The sequence below is a fragment of the Didymosphaeria variabile genome (genome assembly GCF_027946475.1).
Source record: "Didymosphaeria variabile strain IMI 356815 chromosome Unknown scaffold_5, whole genome shotgun sequence".
NCBI lineage: Eukaryota > Fungi > Ascomycota > Dothideomycetes > Pleosporales > Didymosphaeriaceae > Didymosphaeria > Didymosphaeria variabile.
Window position 1 is genome coordinate 680,065 of NW_026611624.1, and position 20,959 is coordinate 701,023.

A 20,959-nucleotide genomic window follows, 5' to 3' on the forward strand; every position below is an offset into this window, starting at 1 on the left:
CGCGGCCGGCTGAGACAGGGCCGTGTGCGAAATGGGTAAGACTGCAAGAAGCCTTTCGTTGCAGCCAATGGCGGGACTTGCCGTGACGGCCGCTGCCGCCTTCCATCCCAGAACGGAGGAGGTAGGATGGCAGGATGGCAGGATGATATCCGCAACGTGAAGGATGTGCTGCATCCTGCACTTGCGCACATCCACAGCAAAGGAGCCAATCAAAGGTCTCCTGACAATGCTAAGTGGCGTGTTATTGCCCGAAGACTCTAGGGTGTTATGCTATCGAGAGTGAACAAAGAATAGATCGACGCAATGGCTAGTGGCACGGTTGAACTTCCATCCCTTGCGGGTCCTCAATTGCGAGTTGCTTCACATCACCAAAGTCGATGCCAGATAGAGTAGAAGCGAGACCTTATGTAGCATTGAAAATAACGCTTCGTTGCAGAATGTGTCTCCCACGGGAAGGGGTGATAACCCTGCGCTCTCAGGCATTACCATGGTTAGTTATAACCCAGTTTGCTTTTTTTCTTCCTGTTGGTAGACGACGAGTCTAGCTTCTAAGCCTCTGGGTCCGTCATCTTCTCTGGATCGAGTATTGTCAAGTCTCGTCAACTCGCCCTATCAAGTTTCCTGTCAACCTTGGAAGTCTCCAACATGTAAAATAATCAATCAAATCTCAACTCTGCTACCGTAACATACCCGACGTTACAAGCTGACATTTACTGCCAAGAGAGGCGTATAAAAAATCGAGTCAGCTGGAGCTGATTTCCTTGCATAACTGTCCGAATGCGTTAATTGCAGGAAGCGCTGGCAGGCGTGCGAACCAACGTGCCTATGCCCTGTGCATTGAAGATCTGCAGAGGATCAGGGGGCAAGTCCTGGGAACGCATACCCATACTGAATATTGTGAGTAATTTTCAGTAGTGATTTTCGGAAGTCGAGGCTCGCTGGAAATACCTCCTGGAAGTCTTGAACGAAATTCTTATCGAGTTGAACCTATATAACTCTGCTATCAATATTCGAACGCCCACTCGTTTTGGAGCTTTTGGTGCCTTCTCCTTATCCACCCTTCCACTGATAAGGTCCTAACTGCTAAGCAGCACGGCATCATGGAGCAGGAGACCATCTACGTCCCGCCGACTCAAAGGGCCATCGACCATGTGATCTTGAACTCTGTCGGCATGGCTGTCGCCATGGGTGTGATCGGTTTGCGCCTCTCTGTTCGCCACTTTGGAATAGGCATTGGATGGGATGATGGGCTCATGGTGGTTGGATTTGTCAGTGTTCATGCCGCTACAATTTTTCAGTGCAGTGGACTCACACCTCAACTAGGTTATCGCGGCGGGATTCTTTGGAATCGTGTCGTCTTGTAAGTGTTGATTGATGGCTAGAGCTTCAAGAGCGAGCCTAACTTTTTTTTCATATAGGGATTACGCTTGGTATGGGTTACAATCTGGACCCAAACTCACCACTGTACCTCACTCGTAAGTCGTGCCCAAATGCACATGCCTCGTCTCGTTTGCGGCGGGATTCTCGCCTCCCGTTCATCGATTTGGGCCACGGAAGTTGACGAATTCCAGTCATGAACAACCTTCCTTCGATTTACAAGGTACGCCGATCTGTCAACGACCAGCTTGTACGAGCAAACACTAACCTTCATACCTGAGCAGGGACTGCTTGTTGCGCAAGTCCTCTACGTCACGTCACTCACAGCCATGAAATTGAGTGTCCTAATGTTTTACCTTCGCATCTTCACCGTGCGCATACTGCAGATCGCAACCAAGATCTTTATTGGAGTTATCATCTGTTGGGGTGTCGCCTTCATCCTGTACATGCTTTTGGTTTGCCGGCCCATTGAGGCGAACTGGATCTTCACAATGACTCCTACCCACTGCGGCGACCAAATCGCCATGTACACCTCTTTAATCACGCTCAACATGATCACCGACTTTTTCATCATGGTGTTCCCGCTTTACACCATTTGGAACTTGCAGATGCGAACAGCCGAAAAGCTCGCCCTTACCATATCGTTCTGTCTTGGATTTACGTAAGTACCATACCATACATGGTCCACATTTGTATGTGCCTAACGGGTCACTCCAGTGTCATCGCCCTCGGTGCCGTCCGCCTGCATGCGCTCTATGATTTGGCATTGGCAGCCAACCTGACCGGAACCGTCGAGCAGACGGTGTTTCTCGCGACGATGGAGCTGTGGTTCAACTCTCTGGCACTCAGCATCCCCACTCTCCGGCCCTTGTACAGGCAGCTGCGAGAAAAGTGGTCTGGCTCGAATATCGATCGTTCCGGAGCCAACAGCTATATGCCCAACACCAGCGACCCGTTGAGCAGAAGGTCCAAGCGCAACGGCGCGTTCACAAACGCCACGGCGACGTATCTGGAGATGGACGACTGCGAGTCGCTCAAAGACAAGAGCGGGGCGGATGACGGCGTCGTCGGACACTCCCCTCAGGTGGACGATGCGAGCTCTGAGAAGAACTTGACAAACAACCCGAACAAGATCAAAGTCACGACACGGTGGACAATTTCGCACAACTCATGATTCTCGGGGATGCTGCTCAGGAAGTTTGGGGTCTCATTAGATGGCTTATTACGGCTGCTACGTCGCACCATAATTACGAGAAGACAGCGTCAGCGGTAGCGACCAATGGCCTCGGCCTGAATGAGTTCCATCCGCTTGTACTCCTTCAGTGTTAAAATGATGATCCCCGATTCTTGTAACCAAGGATGTTGTTGATGTAACAATGGATATTTATTCGTTCATTGCTGGGGAAGTAGGGTAGAATTTGTATAATATTCCTTGCCGTGACACAGTCACATAACCGAGCGTCGTTATGAATATCGCTATAGATTGTGACGCTTGTGTGTAAGGAATATTCGAATTGGAAATACTGCACTAACACGCGTGAGAGAGCTGCAATCTGCTGCAACGCTTGCAGGCCGGAGGTAGAGCGCGTAACATTTTGTAAAGTGATGAATCGATTTGACACTTGTTCTGTTCTGCGGTTAGTCTGTCGCCTATCTGAAAGGCCGGGACTGCTCTTAGTGTTGGTTGTAATATTGGAGGGATATTTAATCGATTCAAGCCTGATTGAGGCTCCTTTCGAGTAGATATTAAGAGACCGTTTGCAGCATGAAGTACACCTAGTGCATCACGAAGGTCTGCGTGGTTAGGGCACATATCCAACACCTAGTTTTCCAATTCTCCGAGACCGAGGATTGGCGTCACCCTCAGCCGCCAGACCTTCAAGTATTCTTCACGGATGGAAACACATACGTGGACCAGTACTAATGTCTGAATGTGCTTTTTAGACTTATAGTACTTTGTCACGGTGAATCTAGGTTCATAGAGGGCGAGGATCGTATTATAGATAAGGCTTTGGAGTTCTGGGCATGGTTAGGGGATCTCAACTAAAGGAAGAACATAAAGCTAACCTGGAGGTAGACTCGACCACATATTATCGTTTGCGAAAAGAATGCCCCCACCCGACTATGGTACAGATCCCCAACTTTTATCAATTGTATGATACATTCACTCTATTACTGGCTACATCTTGTTGAATGCTAGCTAGATCTGGTTGTAGTAGACGTCAAAATAGGGCACTAAGCTATCAAAATAGGTGTACTAACGCATTTCAACTAATCATTAAGTAGATATATACTATAAGTAATACAATTAATTAAAATAGGGAGCTGTACCATGGTAGGGGTGGGGGCATTCTTTTCGCAAAGCACCGATAAGGCCAGCCGTTGCTTAGAATAGGAGAAGAACCTGTGAACTTAGTTGTTGGGTTGATAGAAGTGCTGACTATATGGTATTCGCATCGCGTTATTGCTGCGCTTTCAGTGGGGTGACCGGTTCTGGAGAGCATCTAAGCATTAATTTTTAAGAGCGCTGTCTCTACAGCGAGCGGTTGAGTTGCAGGTGACTAGGCTACAACGTCAAGATACTACGCCATGCTATCCACTACAAAGGTGCCCCAACGGTATTTGATACATCGATTGAACGTCTGACTGCATTTGACATTTGCTAAACTCAATCGCATTTGTAGCTCATGGTCTTCTGCATTTCGAATTGCGGTTTCCGTTCCTAGTCGCTCCGTATTCCCATGAACTTTAGGCCCAAGGCTTCTAGCAGTGTCCTATCACGTGCCAGTCACTTGAAAATGCAAGCGCGTGGCGAGGCTCAGCCATGCCACTCGTGAGCGAGGCGAATCTGGGTCTCTCGCCATACCTACGGGTGTGGGTTAAAGCTAGCGATCTACTTTTCACGTGATTGAGAAGCCCTTTGACTGCCCTGACCTGCACATCTCGAATGCTGAATGACAAAAGTCTTGATAAAATACGGTTGTCAAAAGTGCGTGGCAGTGGATTCGAGAAGTGACATACCACTTCTGATTTTTCGGAAAAGATATTAAGGTCTAGGTTTCAGTTGACGCTGGCTTTGCGCGTTGACGCTGCGGGTGGGACCACGACCACGGCACGCAGATACCCATCATCTTATCATTAACGCTAGTGCAGTATACCTCCAGACTCCATTTTTCGACTCTCCACTATCTCTCTAACGTTCGAATAGCACAATTCAAAGGATATTAACACACAAAGTGAAAAATTAGTCATTAACCAAATAACGGGCTTATAGTTTAGTAGTACTTTAAGCGCGTTTTACCTTTTAAGATAGTTTAGAGTTAATAGTAAGGATGCTAAGATTTAAAGATATAAGCGCCTAGCGCTTACTTTTAGTATATAATAATCTAATTCCTACTTCCTAAAAGAGAAATTGCGTAAGTAATACCTAAGATATAATTATAGATTTCTAAAACTATAAGCTTAGGTACCTAGTAGTATAAGGTAAGTAGGCGTATCTATATAGCTAATATACTTACTATTCTCTAGTTTATTCTATCCCTTTCTTAAGCTCTATAATAAAGTTCTAAACTACCTTACTTATCTAATTAAGATAATAGTCTACTTTAATAACCTTACGGCCTCTAACGTAGAAGTTTTAAATACTATCTTACTTTAAGATATAGTAGAGGACTATAAAAAGAATAGTATTAAATAAATACTTAAATAGTAGAAAGTATATATAGCTAGAAAAGCCTTATATAATTATTCTCTTATATATATAAAGATATGTATTACGGCTACTACGCCGTAATAGAATTATGGGACTTACGTTAATAATAGTAGTAACTAATTAGATTATATAGGAGAAGAATATAATTATAGGTTAGATACTAAGTATAATATAGGTATGTAAGGAAGTTACGTAATTAGATCTATAGATTTATAGAATAGAGCTATAGAGCCTAGATCTATAGAATCTATAGGTAGAGCCTATAGAGTTATTATTAAATAGTAGTATATAGAGATAATAGATTACTACTAGGTAAGCCTTTATTATTAATCTATAATATAGTTCTCTATATCTAGTTTCCTTATAGAAGATTACTATTAAGTCTTTAGTAATATATTCTTATAGTAGTAATTAATTAACGTTTACACTATATATAATCTATACTACCCTACACGCTACTTATCTCTTACTAGAACCCTAATAGGGCCACGGCTAGTAATAGAGTCCTAGAGGTCCTATTATAATATACTAAATACCTCCCTTTACTAGTAAAAGAAATTAAAGCTATTACTCCTTTTAGTTAACCTCTATAGATAAAATAGGTTAAGAACTACTTTATTATAAGAGTTAGAACTAGAAACGTAAAGCTAGGTATATATATTATACTAAGTACTCTAAGAAAGGAGCTTAAGTAGTTATACTATATACTTTACCTTAAATATAATTTTAAATAGAGTAATAAAGATATTATAGAGTTAAAAAGGGTATTATAAAGAAACTTCTTAAGAATAACTATATACTAATAGGTTACTTAGCATATTAGGAGTCTTATAAAGATAGAAGGTACTTATATTACTATAAGGCCTAAGACTATAGCGTATACACTTAATATAGATAAGATCTAATTCTATATCTAAAACTATAGTAAGTATATATATATATATCTATAAACTATAGTATAGCTCTTCTTTTAGCTTAATATTATTTCTATATAGGGCCTATAGATGGGTAAGATTACTAAATCCTTAAGTTATTAAAAGTCTAATAAAGGTTTTTACTATAGGGATATCTCCTTAAGCCTTATATAGTAGGAGGATTAATTACGCTATAAAATATATATTAATCTAAGAATTATAAGTTTTATAGAAATAATAAAAGTAAAGTATTAGTCTAAGATACTTATATATATTTTTATACACTAATATAAGTTACTAGAAAATAAATCCCTTTAAAAGAAGAGATAGACCCTAAGCTATATTTAAGATATTCTATTTAAAAGTTTCTTACCCTAGTCCTTACTAATAACGTCTTTATTAGGTATAAAACTCTAGAGGACTTTAAAAATTACTCTATCTATACTATAGTAGGTTCTTATCCTATTAGAATTTAGGAGAATAAAAAGTACCTACTAATCTTTTATAAGCTTTAAAGTAAAGGTATTTTAGAAACCTCTATTATAAGCTCTACTTTAGCTAGTATACTTCTTAAGTAGGTATATTAGGAATACGGTTATATAGAGCTAGTTATAATATATATATTCTAATAAGGCGTTATAAATAATATAGAAGGTAAGTATATCTTATACTAAGAAAAGAAATCTACTAATATAACTATCTTAAAGTAAAAGTAAGCTAGAAAGGAACTAAAGAAATACTAGAATATAAAAATAATTATATATAGTACGCCTATAGTATACCTATAATAGGTGTTAATACTTAAGTAATTATATATAGTTAGCTAGAAGATAAAACTACTACTTAATATTTATAGAGTATCTTCTATACCTAAGACTATACTACTTTAAAACTAGTAAACTCTAGACTTAGGGCTTAAGCTATACCTTCTTATACTATTATAAATATAATTAGAAGTTCTAATCTAAAGGATAAGCTAAAGGAGATTTTAAGAAAGGTATACTATAAGTAACTAGAACTTAATTAGAGGAAATTCCTTAAAAAGGTAAAGAGTAAGGTATATATAATAGTACTTTAGACTAACTCTACTACTAAACCTTCTATAGAAAATACTACTATAAGTTTAATAAAAATAGTTTAAGTCTACGTCTAACCCTATAACGGGGCCTCTAGGACTCTGTCACTAGCCGCGGCCTAGTTAGGGTTCTAGTAAGAGATAAGTAGCGTATAGGGTTATATAGATTATATAGGGTGTAAACGTTAATTAATTACTACTATAAGAGTGTGTTACTAAAGACTTAAGAGTAATCTTCTGTAAGGAAACTAGATATAGAGAACTATATCGTGGATTAATAATAAAGGCTTACCTAGTGGTAATCCGTTATCTCTATATACTGCTATCTAATAATGGCTCTATAGGCTCTATTTGCAGATTCTTATAGATCCACAGATCCTGGCTCTATGGCTCTATATCCTTAGCATCTATAGATTTACAGATCCAATTACGTGACCTCCTTACATGCCTATATTATACTTAGCATCTAACCCGTAATTATATTCTTCTCCTATATAATCTAATTTGTTATTACTATTATTAACGTAAGTTCTATAATTCTATTATAGCGTAGCAGCTGTAACACTATCTCCCCCTTCTAAGTCTTTAGCCTAAAGATTAATCCGTTGCAGGGGTAGTGCTATATTAGTAGGGTAAGCCCTATTATAAGTTAGGTTATTATTACCCTCTATGCCTTCTTATAAAACTAACGAACGACTTACGCTTACTAATAAAATTAGTTATTACGGATTCCTTGCTATACCTTACTCTCGCTATAATTAGTTAAAAATTCCATGTAAGCTTTCTCTACGTAATACGCCTAGGCGTCCTACTTATAAAGCTTATATTTATTTAAATATCTATAGTTCTTATAATATTAATAGGATCTTAGTAGCTAAGAGTATATTATCTACTACTATTATTCCATCTATACTAATTATTCATAGTGCACAACACTAGTTATTCCTAAGCTAAAATTTAAGCCAAACTTATTAAGGCTAAGAAAGCTTAGGAAGATGCCCTAGATACTACCACTACTACTACCTAGCGTCTGGCTAATACTCATTCGAGAATATTATAGTTGCGGAAACAGAAGGAGCTTCTTAATAAGTAGGAGGATTATTAGTTAGCGTTCCTAGAGGCTAAATTAGATTAGGAAGAAGTAAAGCTAAAAGCCGCTAGTCTATAGAATGGTCCTAAGGAGGGTAAAGTAGTCTCTTAAGATGCTACTTATACCTTCTCTAATAGTAGCGTTCTTTATAATTTACTATAAGGTAGTCTAACTCTTAGTCTAATATCTCTAGGCTTTTTTTAAGAGATTAGTTTAACCAAAATTCTTCTAACTTCTTAGGGCAGTTAAGATTACTTTCTAGTTCCTAGGTATTATCCCATAGGTTTCCCTTTTTATTACGTCCTAGCCATTTAACCTTATAGTAGTTCTAACCATTCACTAGTTAGTATCCATTAATACTCACTACTTCCTATTCTTCTTACTATTCTCTATATGTGTCTATCTTATAAACTATAGGTTCTACGTCTTATAGTGCCTTTTCTAATAAGGCTACATAGAATACTAGGTGTATTTTCATATTATTTAGGAGGCGTAGTTTAAATAAAACTAGGATAATCTGCTTAAGGACTTTGTATAGTCTAATTTTCAAATAGTCTAGTTTATTTAATAGTTATTTACTAGTAATATTTTTTTATAGTAGCTAGACTTTCTCTCCCTTCTCTAGCGTAGGCGCGGGCTTATGCTTAAGATTGTAGTATTTACCCATCTTTTCTTACAGGAATATAGCATTTTATTAGAGTTAGGTGTAGATTTGCGTAATTTCCTTTACCTAATCTTCTCTGTCTACACTCCAGGATCTCATTGTCCTAGGCACTTAATAAGCTGCTAGGTTAAATCCATAGTTTATAAAGAATAGTAAGACTCTAGTAGCACTATATTATAAGCTATTATAGGCTAATTATGCCATAGGGAGTAACCCTACCTAGTTATTTTATTAGTAGTTTAGGTAACACCTAAGGAACTATTCTACTATCTAGTTTATTCTTTTAGTCTAACCATCTATTTATAGATGGTATGCCGTAGACATACTATATTTAATACCTATAAGGGTAAATGCCGTCTACTAGAATTTAGATGTAAAGCGTACATCTCTATTAGTAATAATCTTATTAGGGGCACTATGCTATGCTATTACCATAGAGGTAAACTAGAACACTATATATTCTACCTTACTAACTTCCTTGTGTAGTAAGAAGTAAGCGTATTTAGTTATCTTATTAATAATAACCATTACTCTATTATATTTAACTTTATTGTCTAGGTCCTTTAACTTTAGTAATTCTATTATAAAGTCCATTATAACAACTCCCTATAGTCTATTTAGTACTTCCATAGGTTATAATTACCCATACAGTGCGTACCTATCTAGTTTATTCCTATAGTAGTTTGCGTAATCCCTAAGGACCTCCGTAACTATTTACCAGACTTATAGGAAATAATAATCCTATATTAACTATTCTAGCGTTTGTTCTATTCCCTAATAGCCGTGTGCTGGCACCTTATAGAATTATTATACAAATTCCCTCTAGATTTTTACTAGAATAAAGATCCTATTAAAGACCTTATACACATTATCTTTATACTTTATTCCTACTAGTAAGTAGCTCATGCTTTCCTTATTAATTACAGTTTCCTTCTAGATCTAATTAAGCCATACGCTGGCTTATATTTCCACTATTACTATAAGCTTAGGTGCGTTATATACAATAGTACTATTAGCGTTAAACTTAAGTAAGACTCCTAATACCTCTACCTTTCCTTAGAGGTCCAGTCGTCTACTTAGGGTATTAGCTCTAAGGTTTTCTATTCCTCTAGTATGTATAATCTTAAAGTTATATATTAATAAGGTCTGTGCCTATCTTACTTACCTAGGGGTAAGGGCTTTATTAGTTATAAATCCTATTAGGTTCTTATAATCTAAGAACATAGGTGTCTAATATTTAGCTCCTTAGAGATACGTTCTCTATTCCTTAAAGGCTTTAACTATTACTAGTATTTCCTTATTATAGATATTATAGTTAAGTTCTACAGCCTTTATTTTCTAGGAATAATAGCTATATAGGTGTTTTTCGTCTATCTTTAGGTCTTACTAGAGCAAGCATGCTCCTATAGCAAAATTTAACGCGTTAGTTTTAAGTATTACTAGGTAGCGTAGGTTAAAGATCTATAGAATAGGTTCCTTTACAAATTCTTCTTTTAGCTAATCTATTACTTATTAGCACTCGTCTATCCACTTAAAAGGGACTTCCTTCTTAGTTAACCTTATAAGTAGTTCCGTAATCCTAGTCTATCCTAGGATAAACTTCCTATAATAATTATAAAATCCTAGGAAGGACTAAACATCTTTAACACACTTAGGGGTTCCCTACTTAGAGACCTCCTATAGTTTAGTTTATTTAATTTTAAGTTTTCCTAGTTTAACCACGAACCCTAAAAAGATGGTTTAGGTTACATAGAACTCACATTTCTTAAGCTTAAGGTATAGCTTAGCCTTACTTATTTATTTAAGCACTTCCTTAACGTGCTCTTCGTGCTATTATCTATCTATTAAATAGATTAGCACGTTATCTAGGTATACTATTACGTATTCTCCTAGGCACCCTCTTAAGATAGTATTAATTTGTTGTTAGAATACTACTAGGGCGTTAGTAAGCCTAAAGGGCATAACCTTATATTTAAAGAGTCCTAGCTTAGTTTAGAAGGCTGTTTTCTATTTCTTACCTTCCTTTATTCTAATTTAGTGGTATATATTTTTAATATCTAAGCGTGTAAAGATCTTCGCATCTTATAACTAATCTTATAGGTTTAAGATTAGTGGTAACAGGTATTAATCTTTCTTAGTTATAGTATTAGTTTTCCTAAAATCTATATAAAACTATAGTTTAGGGTTATCTTTCTTCTCCGCGAACGTGACTCTATAAGCCATAGAAGATTTAGAAGGTTAGATGTATTCTTATTTAAGGTTATTTTTAATATATTATTTAGTAACCTTAAATTCCTTTTCTATAGTCTTATAAACTAGTCCCTATATAGGTTATTCTCCTTCTTCTAGCTTAATTTTATAATCCTAGTCTATATATTCCGGTAAGTAACCTTCTAGTTTGTTAAAGATATCTACGAACTCCTAGTATTATTCTAGGATACCTGGAATTTGTTCCTTGCTAGCGGCTAGCTAATAGGGGTACTTAATTCCTTTAGTCCCCTAATAGATAATTAGATTAACTTGCCTTAGCTATAGTATCCTAAGAATTACATCCTATTAGTTATCCATTTTAGCCAAATCTATGGTAAAATTATTAATTACTAATCTATCTAATAGGAAGGTTCCTAGTGTGGTTTCCATATTAATTTATTCCTAGAATAGTAGTCCTTTAATATTATATAGGGTCTATTATTCCTTTTTATTTATATAGCGGAGTCCTTCTTCCTCTATAAAGTCCTTTAATATAAAGTTCTAGGTAGCTCCACTATTAATTATAGCTTAGATAGGTCTCCCTTAGTATTCTCTATTAAGCATTATATATAGTCTAAGTATCCCTCTAAGGGCTTCCTTGCCCTTTAGCTAATGCTTAGTCTAGATTTTTATTACTACGTGCTTTAGGCACTTATTTTCTAGGTATTTATACTATAGTTGTCCCTTAATACACTTATATAGTAGGAGGGGTCCTAGAGCTAGTACTAGGTATCTACTAACCTTCTTTTCTAGGTGCTATCCGTGTACTTTGTCCCTTTAGACGAGATTGTTATAAGGGTTATCTATTATTTAGATTAGGAAGGCGTAGTGTTTTCTCTTTAGTGCTAGGTACATTAGATAGTTATCTACTATATATAATATCTATAAGAGTTTATAATACGCTAGATATTTAGTTAGTGTTTAGGGGTTATCCCCCTCTATAGGTTTAATTTTATCCTCTAAACGTTCTTCTTTAATTAGAATCTAGTATTTTATTATAATTTAGGGTATGTGTGCTTCGTCTACCCACCTAATTTTATTAGCTATTTAAGCCTAGGTTCGACTATCTGGCATCTCCACCACTAGAATTATGTTTCTTTTAACCCACTTTTTAAAGCTGGTGAACTTGGTATTTCTTAGGAACTAGATCTTCTAGTTCTTATAAACTTTATAGATTATTTCTCTATACGAGTTTCTATAGTAAAAGCGCATTCCCTTAATTTGTTGTCTAAAATTGGCCAACCTAATTATCTTAGCCACTTTAAGGGCTAGTCCTTCTAGCTAGAAGTATTCTATTCCTCTAATACGGATGTTCCTTCTAGGAGACATAGGTACTTCTTATATAGGTAATAAGGAGAAAGGTTCTTCTCCTTAAAGAGTTAACTAGGATAGGGTATTAATTAATTTATCTAAACTACTCTCTTATTCTTTATCCTCTAACTTACTGTTTAAGTTGCTTATGTTAAAGAATCCTAGGATTTAGGCATTTTATTCCTTAAGCTATAGAGTTATTTATCCTTCTTAGGTTACTACTAACTTTTTGCCTATTAGCTAGTATCCCATATCTTTCTTTATTTTTATATGTAATGTGTACGTATCCTAAGAGCACTTAGCCTAATAGGTGGCCTTATATTTCTTACTACCAGCCAGTTTCTCCTTAGTGTCCCTTAAGGTTTCCTATTTCCTTAGTTCCTCTTTAGTACCCTTTACAGACTTATCCTAGCTTTTACTTAGGTAGTTTCTGGCTATATAACCCTTCTTACTATAGCTAAAGTAGGCACCTTCTTTACGTTACTTTTCTTTTATTACGTCCTAACTTAATCCCTTTTCTTTATTAGCATCTAAGACTATTAGGTCCCCTTTATTATAGGTTTTATAGTTTTAGCTATTTGCACCATGTCCGCTCCCTCCCTTATTATCTTATTTCTATAGGAATAACTCGTTGTCTACTTAGACGGCTTATTTAATTATTATAGGTAGAGTTATTAGCTTCTCTATCCTAATTATTTTATACCTAATATCTAACTTTAATCCTTTGTAGAACCTTTATATTAGGGCCCTTTCTCTATAGTCTAAGACCTTATTAGCTAGCTACTTAAATACTAATACGTAAGCTGCCACTGTCTTAGTTTATTAGAGTTTTAAAAGTTTTCTTTTAGCTATGCGTTCCGTATTAATATTACTAAAGGTTAACCGTAGTTTTTCCTTAAAGTAAGCATAGCTTACAAAGATAAGGTTAGTTTCTATTTTCTAGTTATTAACTTAGCTCGTCCTCTAATCCGTAAGGTAACTATCAAACTAGTCTATTACTTTTCTAGTAAAGTAGGTTACCATATAGGCCACCTTCTAGTCTTTATCCCTAAGATATTCTCGATTTAGATCTAGGTAAAGAGATATTAAGGCTAGGAATCCCCTAAGTTTAGTTTAAGTACCGTTAAACTTCTCTAGATCTATAAGTTTTAGTGGTCTATTCCTTATTTAGAGTTCTATCTACTAAATTTATTTCTTTATTATATTATTAGCTCCTCCCACCGTCCCTTCCAATATAACTCTTACTTACTTAACCAATTACTTATAAGCTTCCTTGGCCCTAGCATTCTCTTTATTAAGGTGGTTAAGTTATTCCTTTATCTAGACTAGGTCTATTAGGTCTAATAACGTTAGTTAGTTTACTATAGGAGCCATTGTTAATACTAGTAATCTAGGTACGTACCTATAGAGACTCTTAAGATATAATTATTAAAGTGTAATAGGGCCTCTAGGACTCTATTACTAGCTGCGGCCTAGTTAGGGTTCTAGTAAGAGATAAGTAGCGTGTAGGGTTATATAAATTACGTAGGGTATAAACATTAATTAATTACTACTATAAAAGTGTATTACTAAAGACTTAAGAGTAATCTTCTATAAGGAAACTAGATGCAGAGAACTATATTATAGATTAATAATAAAGGCTTACCTAGCGGTAATCTATTATCTCTATATACTACTATCTAATAATGGCTCTATAGGCTCTGCCCACAGATCCTATAGATCTAGGCTCTGTGGCTCTATTCCACAGATCTATAGATCCAATTACATAACTTCCTTACGTACCTATATTGTGCTCAGCATCTAACCTATAATTATATTCTTCTCCCACATAATCTAATTGGTCACTGCTGTTATTAACGTAATACCTGTAATTCTGTTGCGGCGTAGCAGCCGTAACAGATACTAGATAGTTAAACCTAGGCTTAAATAGCTAATAAAATTAGGTAGGTAGATAAAGCATATATACCCTAGATTATAATAAAATACTAGATTCTAATTAAGTAAGAATATTTAGAGGATAAAATTAAACCTATAGAAGGGGATAACCCCTAAATACTAACTAAATATCTAGTATATTATAAACTCTTATAGATATTATATATAGTAGATAACTATTTAATATACCTAGTACTAAAAAGAAAATACTATACCTTCCTAATCTAGATAATAGATAACCCTTATAATAATCTTATCTAAAGGGATAAAGTACATAGATAGTATTTAGAAAAGAAGGTAGGTAGATACCTAGTACTAGTTCTAGGACCTCCTACTATATAAGTATATTAAGGGATAACTATAGTATAAATACCTAGAAAATAAGTACCTAAAGTATATAGTAATAAAAATCTAAACTAAGTATTAGCTAAAGGGTAAGGAAGCCCTTAGAGGGATACTTAGGCTATATATAATACTTAATAGAAAATACTAAGGGAGACCTATCTAAGCTATAATTAATAGTAGAGCTACCTAAAACTTTATATTAAAGAACTTTATAGAGAAAGAAGAGCTCTACTATATAAATAAAAGAGAATAATAGACCCTATATAATATTAAGGGGCTACTATTCTAGAAGTAAATTAATATAGAAACTACACTAGGAACCTTCCTATTAGATAAATTAGTAATTAATAATTTTATTATAGATTTAGCTAAAATAGATAACTAGTAGAATATAATTCTTAGAATACTATAACTAAGATAAGTTAACCTAACTATCTATTAGGGGACTAAGGAAATTAAGTACCCCTATTAGCTAGCTACTAGTAAGGAATAAATTCTAGGTATTCTAGAATAATACTAAGAGTTTATAGATATCTTTAATAAACTAGAAGGTTACCTACTAGAATATATAGATTAGGATTATAAAATTAAGTTAGAAGAAGGAAAATAACCTATATAGGGACCTATTTATAAGACTATAGAAAAAGAATTTAAGGTTACTAAGTAGTATATTAAAAATAATCTTAAGTAAGGGTATATTTAACTTTCTAAATCTTCTATAGCTTATAGAGTTATATTTATAGAAAAGAAAAATAACCCTAAACTATAATTTTATATAGACTTTAGAAAGACTAATACTATAATTAAAAAAGATTAATACCTATTACTACTAATCTTAGACCTATAAGACTAGCTATAAGATATAAAGATCTTTATATACTTAGATATTAAAAATATATACTACTAAATTAGGATAAAAAAAAGGTAAGAAATAGAAGATAGCTTTCTAAACTAAACTAGGACTTTTTAAGTATAAGGTTATACCCTTTAGGCTTACTAATACCCTAGTAGTATTCTAATAATAAATTAATACTATCTTAAGAGAATACTTAGGAGAATACGTAATAGTATACCTAGATAATATACTAATCTATTTAATAAATAAATAATAATATAAAGGGCATGTTAAGAAAGTGCTTAAATAAATAAGTAAGGCTAAACTATATCTTAAGCTTAAGAAATATAAGTTCTATATAACCTAGACTATCTTTCTAGGGTTTATAGTTAAACTAGAGAAACTTAAAATTAAATAAACTAAACTATATATTACGGCTGCTACGCTGCAACGGAATTATAGGTATTATATTAATAATAGTAGTAACTAATTAGATTATATAGGGGAAGAATATAATTATAGGTTAGATGCTAAGCATAATATAGACATATAAGAAGTTACGTAATTAGATCTATAGATCTATAGATACTAAGAATATAGAGCTATAGAGCTAGAATCTATAGATCTATAAGAATCTATAAGTAGAGCCTATAGAGCCATTATTAGATAGTAGTATATAGAGATAATAGATTACTATAGGGTAAGCCTTTATTATTAATCTATAATATAGTTCTCTATATCTAGTTTCCTTATAGAAGATTACTATTAAGTCTTTAGTAATATATTTTTATAGTAGTAATTAATTAATATTTATAGCACACGTAATCTATACTACCCTATACACTACTTATCTCTCACTAGAACCCTAATAGGGCCACGGCTAGTAACGAAGTCCTAGAGGCCCTATTACACTATAGGAGGTCTCTAAGTAGGGAACCCCTAAATATATTAAAGATATTTAGTTTTTCCTAGGATTTTATAACTATTATAGGAAGTTTATTCTAGGATAGACTAGAATTATAAAACTACTTATAAGGTTAACTAAGAAGGAGGTCCCTTTTAAGTAAATAGATAAGTACTAATAAGTAATAAATTAGTTAAAGAGAGAATTTATAAGGGAACCTATTCTATAGATCTTTAACCTACGCTACCTAGTAATACTTAAAACTAATATATTAAATTTTACTATAGGAGTATATTTGCTCTAGTAAGATCTAAAAATAGATAAAAAACACCTATATAGCTATTATTCCTAAAAAATAAAGGCTATAGAACTTAACTATAATATCTATAATAAGGAAATATTAGTAATAGTTAAAGCCTTTAAAAAATAGAGAATATATCTCTAAGGAGCTAAATATTAAATACCTATATTCTTAGATTATAAAAACCTAATAAGATTTATAATTAATAAAGCCCTTACCCCTAGATAAGTAAAATAGGTATAAACTTTATTAATATATAACTTTAAGATTATATATACTAAAGGAATAGAAAACCTTAGGGCTAATACCCTAAGTAGATAACTAGACCTCTAAGAAAAAATAGAAGTATTAGGAGCTTTACTTAGGTATAATACTAATAGCACTATTATTTATAATACACTAAAGTTAGTAGTAATAATAGAGGTATAAACTAGCGTATAGCTTAACTAGATAAAAAAGAAAATTATAATTAATAAAGAAAGTATAAGTTATCTACTAGTAGGAATAATATATAAGAATAATATATATAGAGTCTTTAATAGAATCTATATTCTAGTAAAAATCTAGAGGAATTTATATAATAATTCTATAAGGTGCTAGTATATAGCTACTAAGAAATTAAATAAATACTAAAATAATTAATAAGGGATTACTACTTCCCTTAAGCCTAGTAGATAGTTATAGAGGTCCTTAGGGATTATATAGACTACTATAGGAATAAACTAAATAGGTATATACTATATAGGTAATTATAACCTATAGAAGTACTAAATAGACTATAGGGAGTTATTATAATAGACTTTATAATAGAATTACTAAAGTCTAAGGACCTAGATAACAAAGTTAAATATAATAGAGTAATAGTTATTATTAATAAAATAACTAAGTACGCTTACTTCTTACTATATAAGAAAGTTAGTAAAGTAGAATATATAGTGTTCTAGTTTACCTCTATAGTAATAGCATAGTATAGTGCCCCTAATAAGATTATTACTAATAGAGATATACGCTTTATATCTAAGTTCTAGTAGATAGTATTCGCCCTTATAGGTATTAAATATAGTATATCTATAGTATACTATCTATAAATAGATAGCTAGACTAAAAGAATAAACTAGATAGTAGAATAGTTCCTTAGGTATTACCTAAACTACTAATAAAATAACTAAGTAGGGTTACTCCCTATAGTATAGTTAGCCTATAATAGCTTATAATATAGTGCTACTAGAGTCTTACTATTCTTTATAAACTATAGATTTAACCTAGTAGCTTATTAAGTGCCTAGGATAATAAGATCCTAGAGCGTAGATAGAGAAGATTAGGTAAAGGAAATTATATAAATCTATACCTAACTCTAGTAAGATACTATATTCCTATAAAGAAAGATAGGTAAATACTATAATTTTAAGTATAAGCCTACGCCTATACTAGAGAAGAGAGAGAAAGTCTAGCTACTATAAAAAAATATTACTAGTAAATAACTATTAAATAAACTAGACTATCTAAAAATTAGACTATATAAAGTCCTTAAGTAGATTACCCTAGTTTTATTTAAACTATAACTCCTAAATAATATAAAAATATACCTAGTATTCTACGTAGCCTTACTAAAAAAGGCACTATAAAACGTAGAACCTATAGTTTATAAAGTAAATATATATAGAGAATAGTAAGAAGAATAGAAAGTAGTAAGTATTAATAAATACTAACTAGTAAATAGTTAGAATTACTATAAGGTTAAATAGCTAGAACGCGATAAAAAGAGAAACCTATAGGATAATATCTAGAAACTAGAAAGTAATCTTAACTACCCTAAGAAGTTAGAAGAATTTTAGTTAAACTAATCTCTTAAAGAAAGCCTAGAGATATTAAACTAAGAATTAAACTACCTTATAGTAAATTATAAAGAATACTACTATTAGAGAAGGTATAAGTAGTATTTTAAAAGACTACTTTACCCTCCTTAGAACTATTCTATAGACTAGTGGCTTTTAGCTCTACTTTTTTCTAATCTAGTTTAGCCTTAAGGAATACTAACTAATAATTCTTCTACTTATTAAGAAGCTCCTTTTATTTCTATAACTATAACACCTTTACCTAGGTAGTAGTAAGGGTATCTAGAATCTCTTTCTAGGCCTTCTTAGCCTTAATAAGTTTAGCTTAAATTTTAGCTTAGGAATAACTAGTGTTACGTACTATAAATAGTTAATATAGATAGAATAATAGTAGTAGATAATATACTCTTAGCTACTAAAATACTATTAATATTATAAGAACTATAAATATTTAAATAGATATAAGCTTTATAAGTAGGACACCTAGGTATATTATATAGAGAAAACTTATATAAAATTTTTAACTAATTATAGTAAGAGTAAGGTATAGTAAGAAATCTATAATAACTAATTTTATTAGTAAGTATAAGTTATTTATTAGTTTTATAAGAAGGTATAGAGGGTAATAATAACCTAACTTATAATAGGGCTTATCTTACTAATATAGCACTACCCCTATAATAGATTAATTTTTAGGCTAAAAACTTAGAAGGGGGAGATAGTATTATAGCTACTATACTATAATAAAACTATAGGAATTATATTAATAATAGTAGTAACTAATTAGATTATATAGGGGAAGAATATAATTATAGATTAGATACTAAGTATAATATAGGTATATAAGGAAGTTATATAATTAGATCTATAGATTTATAGAATAGAGCTATAGAGCCTAGATCTATAGGATTTATAGGTAGAGCCTATAGAGCCATTATTAGATAGTAGTATATAGAGATAATAGATTATTATAGGGTAAGCCTTTATTATTAATCTATAATATAGTTCTCTATATCTAGTTTTCTTATAGGAAATTACTATTAAGTCTTTAGTAATATATTCTTATAAGTAGTAATTAATTAATATTTATACTATATATAATCTATACTACCCTATACGCTACTTATCTCTTACTAGAACCCTAATAGGGCCATAGCTAGTAATATAGTCCTAGAGGCCCCGTTACACCTTAGAAGCTTAATAGGGGTAACTAAGCTTATTAAACCTTAGAAGCTTAATAGGGGTAACTAAGCTTATATTAAAGTATAAAAACCTAAGCTAGAATATAGATAGAAACCTTATTAATCTATAAAAGTTCTATTCTAGCTATTTTAGCTTACTAAGTACCTAGCCCCTTATAGTTTTAATCTATTATTTAGATTTACCTAGGCCTCCCTTATTAACTTATTATATTTTATAAGATACTTTTATATTAATAAAACCCCTTTCTCCTTCCTCTATAAGTCTTACCTAAGAACTAATCTTAACCTATTTAGGATTAGCTACCCTTTCTAGATTTAATAAATAAGTACCTATAGTTAGGCCTATATTTAGGGTAAAGCATCTATTAGAAGAACTACTATATTAGTAAGCTTATACCTAGCTAATAGAACTCTTCTATAAAAATAGATATAATAAGCTAAAACACTATAATTCTCCTCTAGAGACCGAGTTTACAAAAGTACTATAAAAGAGGCCGTTTTTTAGATTCTAGAAAGTAGAAAACTATTCTTAAGTACTCTAATTTTATTTTCCGGCACTTAGATTTTTGAACCCTTATGTACCTCAATAGTTATTCAAAACGGGCTTGTGGTTTAGTGGTATAATTTTCCCTTAGCATGGGAAAGGTCCTGGATTCGATTCCCAGCAAGTCCACGTCTTTTTTGCGTGCGTTTAGGCATGGTTTTGTGTGTTTTTGACAGCGGTGCGTGGGCTGTAGATGCCAGTGTCGAATATTTTGCCTCTGAGCGTGATCTCAGGATTTTTTCTATAGAAGACGCCTGGAAGACGCCCATGGAAGCTTGGGGGGACTTCCCGCGAGGTCAGGGAGATGTGTGGTGCTCCAGCTCCAGGGCTGGTCTTAACTCACGGGCGTGCATCTTAGTTATGCCCGTCTTCAAGTCATCTCGATGTGGACTTTTTATTTCAGCGACATGACACGATATTTAAGTATTGAATGTAATTCATTAGCTATAGAAGTTGCAGTGCAGCAGCCGTACCGGCTCCGTCGATCTAGCTCAGATGCCCTCCCTTGGTATGTCCCGGGTGTTATGACTACACCCTCCTTCCACTGTTGTAAACGCCGTTGAACTCCTCGAGTGCGAGTTGTACTCGCGGAGGCAGTGCATGCTGACCTCCATTAATTTTCCTTTCCATCGCAGGGCTGCCTGCGGCGTTAATATGCGAAGTGC

The 20,959-nt window shown here is 33.4% G+C and overlaps 1 protein-coding gene and 1 non-coding gene across 2 annotated transcripts; both read left to right on the forward strand.

Moving 5' to 3' along the window:
• Positions 1-1,100: 1,100 nt before the first annotated feature.
• N0V89_006673 (uncharacterized protein) lies at positions 1,101-2,551 on the forward strand (the record flags this gene model as incomplete). Its single annotated transcript, XM_056215443.1, has 6 exons — positions 1,101-1,268; positions 1,324-1,360; positions 1,419-1,475; positions 1,572-1,600; positions 1,662-2,038; positions 2,095-2,551. 6 exons carry the CDS (start codon positions 1,101-1,103, stop codon positions 2,549-2,551), a joined length of 1,125 nt encoding a protein of 374 aa, XP_056069690.1.
• A 17,800-nt stretch (positions 2,552-20,351) lies between these two features.
• On the forward strand, positions 20,352-20,423 carry N0V89_006674. The gene has a single exon. It is a non-coding gene; the product is annotated as a tRNA-Ala (tRNA).
• Positions 20,424-20,959: the final 536 nt, after the last annotated feature.